Below are 8,591 nucleotides of genomic sequence, written 5' to 3' on the forward strand. Positions count from 1 at the left end.
TGAAAATGAATTATAGCCTCATCAAATGTAAAATCTTTGTCATCTCATATTTAAAACGGTTAATTAGTTCAAAAGCTGCAGACTCTCATAAATGTGCCAATAAAAAAAAAAAAAATTTAAAAACATGAAGCACGTACCTGAAATCTCTTTCTGTCCTCGACGCTCTTCTGCACCGATTTCAATTAGTTTAATTTGGGGTTTTCTCGCTCCGGTGTTGTGCGTCCCAGAAATGCTTGCGCGTCACCAGCGGAGGACTTTGTGGCAGAAAGAAATTGCTGCGGGACCTCTTCCTCCGATGATGACTGTGCCATAACTTTGCCTCTATGAGCGGGCCACTCTCAGTTGCATCTCATATCTCAGCCTCAAACATCGCTGGCTGCGCCGAGGAGCCGCAGAGAGCGAAGCCTTCACTGAGGAGAGCCACGTGACTGAGACGTAGCAGTGAACCTCGTCTGAGGGCTCAGGGGGAGAGAGGAGAGAAAGCTGGAATTACCTCCTTGCAGTAGTACGCCTCCAGCCGAGCTGCTGTTTACATCCATGTCTGCTCGGCTGGCATGAAATATGTAGTGGAGACTGTGAGGGATCTCAGTAAAAGGCATTACATGTGTTTTTGGTAAAGTTTCAAGGTGATATAAGGTCAGAATCTCCCCTCCCCTTCTGTTCCTCAGTTACAGCGTTTAATAATGGTCAGAAAAGTGATTTTGCAGAAAATCATGACGTCACAGTGAAGTTGACCATTTGAATATAAAATGTTATAACTTCATCGTTTTATTCCAGGAGAGATTTCGTTTTGTCATAATTAGGGTATGAATTCTTGAGCTATGGCCCTAAATGTGTTTGTACGGACACAGTGACCTTGACCTTTGACCTTTGACCACCAAATTCTAATCAGTTCATCCTGGTGTCCAAGTGGACGTCTGGACCAAATTTGGAGAAATTCCCCACAGGCGCTCCTGAAATATCACGTTCACTAGAAAGGGATGGACGGACCGTCACCGGCACTCAGGCATAAATAAACTGGTCTGCGGCGAAAACATCGGAGCCACCGCAGACGGTGCTCAGGTCTTGGACAAAGGCGGTGCGCCACTAAGATGCGCTGCACTGCCTGCTCTGCAGATACACAGCCATGTGCTGCGGACAGAGGGATACACGTGTTGTCTGACAAAAAAACAAAAAAACATTGTGCGATTCACACTCCCCCATCCAGAGGAGCACGAAAACACACTGCGTACACCTGGCGCTCCACTGGTACGCGGACCTACACGCTCTTTAAGTGAATAAATGCGTGATCCTTCCGCCATACGCGACTTCAGTGGCTTCATAAATGATTGGAAAATGTGAAACTTGTTTTTTTTTTTTTTTTTTCCATGTCTTGTGTAAATGTCACGCAGCTACTGAGCAAAGGAGAAAATAATGAATACTTAACACAGAGGAGGGCAGCACAAAGTCAAGTTAAAGTTTATTAAGGGTTGTTATTCTGTGCATGACTGCCTTGGCTTGAAGGATATGGTTGTGGGCAAAAAGCACACACACGCGCGCGGACACACGCGCGCACACACACGGTTTTAACACGGCTGGATACAACCTCATATGAGACCTATTCTGTACACAGTATCAATAAAATAGCATCACTGATGAATTGGTGTAGATTCTTTTTCTTTCTTTCTTTTTTTTTTAATAAAAGAAGAGATTCACACTCCAATATTCAGCATCAGAAAATTAACAAGCTCTCTGGTTTAAATATGGGGTCAGAAAATACAGAGAACACAGCAGCTGAATGAGGAAACCTCAGATTTCTCTTTGTCAGAGCTCCCTCAGATCGTGTGATTCGTACTAATGTGTTTGTTTGCATGTACAATTCTTTACAGTAAAACTCTGCAGTGAGTCATGGTGTCTTCAAGAGGCGATCTTGTGAACTGCTACTGTGATGGTGCCGTGACTCCTCACCAGGATGTTTCTACACAACACACAGAAACAAAAACAGCATCGTCACACGAACATTCAAGAGATGAGTAAAATAAAAGTGATGACATGTTTTGACCTTTTACTGATCTTTTGTACATTATTATTATTGGTGAGGTTATGATTTCTGTTTATTATTATCATCATCATCATCATCATCATCATCATGGCTACCAGCTACAGCAGTATAAAGGCAGTTGTATAAATGTACAATTTAAAGAGGACAATGGCCTTAAACTCTAATTTAGTTCAAACTCACACTGAAACTTATCAGCTGATTCATGATCACTAATAATAATAATAATAACAATAATAAAGCACCAAGAAATGTAGCACAAACTGCTTTACAACAAATAAATGAAATGCACCAAGTGCTTCACATGAAAAGACATAAAAACATGTAGAGCATTGATCTTTGATTTAAAATGAAAAACATTAAAAACATTCATGTAAAATGAGATAAAATAAGGAATAAAATATTAAATCATTAAATAAGAAGACATTCAAACAAAGTGCTGAGCGGTGCATAGATGCAGAGCAAAGTGCAGAAATTCAGAGATAGTTAAAGGCTAAAGTGAAGGAATAAGTTTTGAGCTTTCCTTTAAAGATACTCAGTGAGCTGCTTCTCTGATACGTACAGGGAGTGTGGTTCACAGCTAAGGGCCGTAACTGACCAAGACTGCATCCCCAATTTTTCTACAGCTGTTGCTGGGAACCTTCAATAAAGCAGCAGTAGATGACCTCAGTGTTCTTGGAGGTACATAGCTAATCAGGGAGTTAGCGATGTAGCTTGGTCCTCACCGAGGCCTTTGTGTACAGGAAGCCCGCGCAGGGCAGCTAAGATATGACTGATGTGCTCTCTCCTCACTAATGATCAGAACAGAATGATCCCCTCAGCCACTGAAACGTGATGTCTGCTCCGGTCATTAAGTCATTCATTTACACCTGGGTTGACACAACAAAGCAACAGGTACTAAGGTCCAACGTTTAAAATGACTTCTTCCTGATAATCATGAGTATTGTTGGAAGTTGGAGACACAGTTCAGCAGATGAGGTTTTTTGCAGAGCCCAGAAGGTGGCAGCACAGCCACACAAATGAAAATGAGCTCGTCTGCCAAGACTTTGATTTACTCATCTGCCCAAGTATTCATCAACTCCACCACAGACAAACCTCTTATATTCACTGAAACTGTGGGGAGGGACGACAGGCGGGAGTCAGTCAAGTAAAAAAATAAATAAATAAATAAAAAGACAAAAGGTTGTGTGAGTGCTCACCCTGACTCCGACTCCAGGCACACAGTCGGAGTGTCTGTTAGGTCTCTGGTGAGAGCTGCAGCTTGTTTGGCCAGAACTGACACAACACCACCATGTTCATCAGACAGGGAGCCGCGGCCTGGTGGTTGTGAAATATAAAGGAATGTCACTGAGCAGGACTGAAGAAAACATACTGACAGTTAAACCTTCTCCAGCGTTATCTGAACAACATCCATCTCACTTGCATTTCTAGGTAAAAGTAAAAGTTCAGCCCATAACACTCTGTAATTCCACAACTTCTCATTTTTACAATTTGTTTTTTTTCTATGGATTAAACAAACAAGATCTCCTGTGTTATTTAGTTACAGTTTCACATGTGCCAATAGTCAGATTTTGGCAACTTTGGACAGAGCCAGGCTATGTGCTTCCCGCTGTTTACTGTCCAACAGCTAAGCTAAGCTAACTGGCTGCAGGCAGTAGCTTCATATTTACAGACATGAGAGCGCTATTTGGCCTTCTCGTGTAATTCTTGGCAAGACCACACACTTTAATTGCACAAACACTGACAGTTAACAAGCTTGTCGTCATCCACAAATCTGTGACATTTTATTCAGGACACTCGAGCCGCCTGCGTATTCCCATTCTGGATGTGCAGTGTGTTAAATCAGAGTTGTATAATTTGAAGTTTATGTGACCAAATTCATCTTTTTAAGGTGGTTACATCTTCAGTGCGTGCTGGGTGCATTTACAGTTGTAATGTCTTCAGTGTGATCAGATCATTCAGGACAAATATTTGCAAGTGGCAATAATCCTAAAGTAAGAACAGGCTCAGTAAAAAAAAAAAACCCAAAACCCAATAAACTTGGTGGTAGTCAGTAATGCACAGAAGAGGTGGGTAACCAGATTTTAGTTAGCAGTGTGATGATCATATGAGTTATTTGTGAGCATCACTAGCAATATGTAACAATAAGTCTTGCACCTGACTTTATTACATATTGCTAGTGATGCTCACAAATAACACACACTGTTATTTTTTTAATCAGGAAGTAAAGCATTTTATCTTGCTCGGTCATGTTATTTAGCTCATATGTCTCCACTTGTAATTCTCAGCAACAAGCAAATGATTAACTTTGCAAATATGATTAACCTTATGACTCAGGTTGACCAAAAAAGATGGGTGGCAATTTGTATGTTATACAATTTAGAAATGCATATTTTCCATTTTAAGTACTTGTCAGCTGCTTTGGCACAATTGTCAAATGAAAACAGTGTGTTAAACTCTCAAATCCAAAACTCATGTTCTCACAGCAAGGTGAAGATTGAAAGACAAACCAGTGAATTGACAGTAGTATTCATTTGTTAACTGCTTTTACTATATTTATGTATGTGTTTGCATATGTATATATGTGCTTATATATGTGTAGGTAGTGTATATGTGTATAAGTATAAAATTCTATTGCTTTCCCTTCTTTATTCCATTATCAATTTATTCTATCAATAATTATATTGTATTTCATTATATTAATATTGTGATTTACTTTTTTTTTTAACTTAATTACTGGGTTTCTGTATATAAGTTGTCATGAGAAATGGCACAAAGACCTACGTCTTGCTTTATGTGGTGATAACGTGACAAATTTTGGTGGCTGTGATAATCAGGTTGATAATTTTCCTTCTGACACAAGTTAAATGCTGTGAGTGAGTAACTTCCTGGTGCTTGAGAAATCAAATGTTGGGCTGCTCGGTACAAAATGACGTGTTGATTGAACTTGATGTTTTGAAAGTTTCACACAAATGTGTGTAAACAACTGAGAACAACTGACACAGTTATTAGATATGAGACAAATGATGACTCATGGTCGTATGAAACCACATCATCAGGAAGTTGTTTGTGCTATTCACATATAGAAAACCAGTGTTGGAAAATAACTAAGTACATTCAGTCAAGTATTGTACTTAAGTACTCTACAATTTAGAGGCAAATATTGTAATTTTTTCTCCACTACATTTAATAACTTTAGTTACTTGTTACTTTGCAGATTCTGATTACAAATAGAAAATATTATCAACAAATAAAGTACGATGTATTATTTTAGCTTGAGATGAAAGCTTTGGGTGAAAATGTATTCTGAGTTATTCTGAAAATGATCTACGGGCCTCCTTGTGTTTGGAGTGATTTTACAGGAGCAAACCACAGTTCACTTTAAGCTCCGCTTGATGAACGGTTTTACTCAGTCAGTCTGCTGTGGACACATTTGAGAAGCACTTTCCCGTAAAGCTCATATAGTATCTAGCTCGGGGTTTTCTTACAGCCCAGGTTGTGTCCTTGTTGATCCGTGCAGAGCACACCGACAACTGCTGGGTTCTTCATGCTGCCGAAAACACACACAAAAGCGAGAAGTCGTCTTTAACGTGCCAACATTTTACACACGAACCCAAACACACTCTGGTATTGACTCACGTATCATCCAGATGCTGTTCGAGGGTCGACTCCATGATTAACAGACGTAAATAACGCGAGGAATTCAAGTTTTGTTGATGAAGATTTGTTGTTGTGGTTGTCTGTGCTTCCTCAAAGCTTCCGGGTCGAGTCAGCTGATCGTCACATGCTCTATGGGTGTCTGTGAGGACCAAACGGCACGAAGCGCTCTATAGTACTGTATATAACAGTCCTGACAGTGAAGACTGCTGTAGATAGATAGATAGATAGATAGATAGATAGATAGATAGATAGATAGATAGATAGATAGATAGATAGATAGATAGATAGATAGATAGATAGATAGATAGATAGATAGATACTAATTGGGTAGTGTTTATTTATCCTACCAAGATTTCATACTCTGCTCTCAGCATTTGATATATAAGCTTAATACACAGTAGATGTAATTATTATTCCTGGCTTCTTCTATGTGGTTAGGGAACTAAAATGGTTTTCCAAAGTGGATCAGTTATGTAATGAAACCCTGCATCTATATTTCATCACTCATATGCCACTCTTTTCATTCCAACCACGCTAATAAATTGATTTTGATATTTACTTTATATCAAAATGTATCTATAAATATAAAATTAGATTACCTGGGTTATTTTTTTTTTGCCTCCTGATGATATAATCTTTATTGATAGTCCAGCTGCCACTTTGTTTGGAGAATTGCAGAGGCGGTCACAATCTGGTGATTCACAAATAAGTTGAAGTTGCCTAAAACAGCTCCATTGTCACATGTTCCTGAGTCATATTTGACTTTTTGTGGACACCATCCCAATCATAACAGACTGGCGGAAACATTTTTCAGCATGATAAACACAGAAAACCAATGTATGCGCTTTATTGGACATAAGAAATGGTATTAATATTACTATTATAAAGCAGGAACCTTGTTTCTCGCAGCCTTTTGTTGATGGATCTTGTTAATGTGTTTTCTTCAGAAGTTAGCTGCAGGCCACTGCCTTGGCTCACCTCCCTGCATGATTTCTGCTGCCTGTCCAAGACGGTGAGGCTCCAGTGCTCCTGCTGACAAGGCAGAAATGGGTGAATGTAATTATGTGGCCACGGCATTGGAGGAATCCATCACCTGCACAGCAGCAGGGTAATGTCCTGCTGACTAACCCATGGGGTTAGTCCCCCTGATTCCCCCCCCCCCCCCCCCGATTCTTCTATCTTTTCCTCTCCTCTTCCTCCACTCATATTTCTCCTCTCACAGCTTAAATCAGCAGCGCCCGGCCGCTTCCGCTGACAACTTGCTGCCCATCACTGTCAGAGCGTGCACGTAGGCCAACACGTACAAATGTACAAATGTACAAATGCAAGTTTATGCATGCAGAATAATTCTCATGGTCCACGTACACGTGATATCTTCTTCCCCTGTCTCACACACACACACACACACACACACACACACACACACATACACACACACACACACAAACAGGATCTTTAATCTTGTATAAAGGGAGGTTGGCATAAACACTAGATTCCATTATTAGTTATGGCCACTTTACAACCACAGTAAATCTGGAGATGAGCTAGACCCAAAATAGAGATCTAACTCTTGTGTCAGTGTATCATCACTCTGCCATACACTGTATAATGGCTGTTATAATTCACAGATTTCAAGACTCATTATTCATATTCTGGTATCAATTTAGTCACACTACAGCTTAATGCGCACTGTCAGTGGTAGTGGGGGTAGTGAGAAGCAGTCTCTAAATTCTTTTTGCAGTATTAAACCTTCAGTAGCATGGTTCATTTGTTTTCAAGTGAAATAAATGCAAATAGCGATATAGTAAAAGAAGCACCATTTTAACCTGGAGACAAACCAAAGAAAGTTATTCTTTCACTCAGAAAGACCACATATCCAAGTGTGTATGGGTGTATGTGTAATATATGTACATTTTTAATCTTTTTTTAAAAATATTTTATTTTAATCTTTTAAAGATTAAAATAATATATATATATAATTATATATATATAAAATACATTATAATTATATATATGATTACAGTCTTATATCATTTTTTTCTTTATTCTGTAATTACTTATTTTTTCTTTGTATGTTTTGCAGGGTTGAGGGTGGGAGTATTATGTTCTTGTGGTTGCTTTGTATGTACAGATGTTCTACAGGCATGTGTACGTGCAGTCACATGTGGAGTGCTAAACTGTTCTAAAAATAAATAAAGATACTGTTGTAAAAAAAAGAAAGCCCACATCTGACAGGTTCTGAGCGGAAGTAATATATTTTACTGTTGACATTAATGTTTAAAGAGATCATACACCTCACAGGCAGATTAGTCTGTAACCTTATTTGCCTTATTCTCTCATTGTGGATAAACAGATGATGTACAGCTAAGGTCCATGACAGCTGTCACAGTACATGGCATCCTGGCACACATATCCTATGATAAAATAAAGAATATCACTTCCCGGCATTTAAATGCTCTACGTGAAGCACAGTCCATGAGTCAGCCTGTGGTAATTTCAGTAAACTGGTTATATGGCTCTGATGATGATTTGTTTTGCCCGGGCTTCCTTACACTGACAAATAACTCAGGATATCGTGGCACCTGTGCCCTTTTTCTCACCAACAGGTGTCAGATTCATTTCACTTCATATGAATTCCATCAACTGTGGAGGAGTTTTCCATATTTTTTGTGTTACTTATTTGAACCACTTGAGTCATGGAAACTGTGTCAGCTTGTGCCTTGAGCAGATGTTTGGTCAAAGCCTACAGTATGTAACAGGCAGAGGTCTACAGAGGGCTACAGTGACCCTCCATCACCATCATCCGGATGAGGAAGATGACGAAGCGTCTGAGGAGACAGCCGGAGAGGGCGTGGGGAGATCTCGGGCACGGGGAGGGTGGGAGGGAGTGTTG

General features: G+C 39.7%; 2 protein-coding genes across 2 annotated transcripts in view; both read right to left on the minus strand.

The window, feature by feature from the left end:
• The window catches only part of slc16a4 (solute carrier family 16 member 4), a 28,523-nt gene extending 27,965 nt beyond the window's left edge, over positions 1-558 (minus strand). The window contains exon 1 of the mRNA XM_023427501.2: positions 138-558. The gene's annotated coding sequence lies outside the window, so the exon portion shown is untranslated. The remainder of the gene's footprint in view (positions 1-137) is intronic.
• Positions 559-1,442: 884 nt separating this feature from the next.
• lamtor5 (late endosomal/lysosomal adaptor, MAPK and MTOR activator 5) lies at positions 1,443-5,832 on the minus strand. The gene is made up of 4 exons (XM_023427361.2): positions 5,678-5,832; positions 5,527-5,588; positions 3,238-3,355; positions 1,443-1,957 (listed from the first exon to the last, which is right to left on the minus strand). The coding sequence occupies exons 1-4, from the start codon at positions 5,710-5,712 to the stop codon at positions 1,897-1,899; spliced, it is 276 nt and encodes a 91-aa protein (XP_023283129.1). The 5' UTR covers positions 5,713-5,832; the 3' UTR covers positions 1,443-1,896.
• Positions 5,833-8,591: the final 2,759 nt, after the last annotated feature.

The sequence above is a fragment of the Seriola lalandi genome, unplaced genomic scaffold, assembly GCF_002814215.2.
Source record: "Seriola lalandi dorsalis isolate HSWRI2012SDOR001 ecotype SW California unplaced genomic scaffold, Sedor1 jcf7180002054861, whole genome shotgun sequence".
Lineage (NCBI taxonomy): Eukaryota > Metazoa > Chordata > Actinopteri > Carangiformes > Carangidae > Seriola > Seriola lalandi.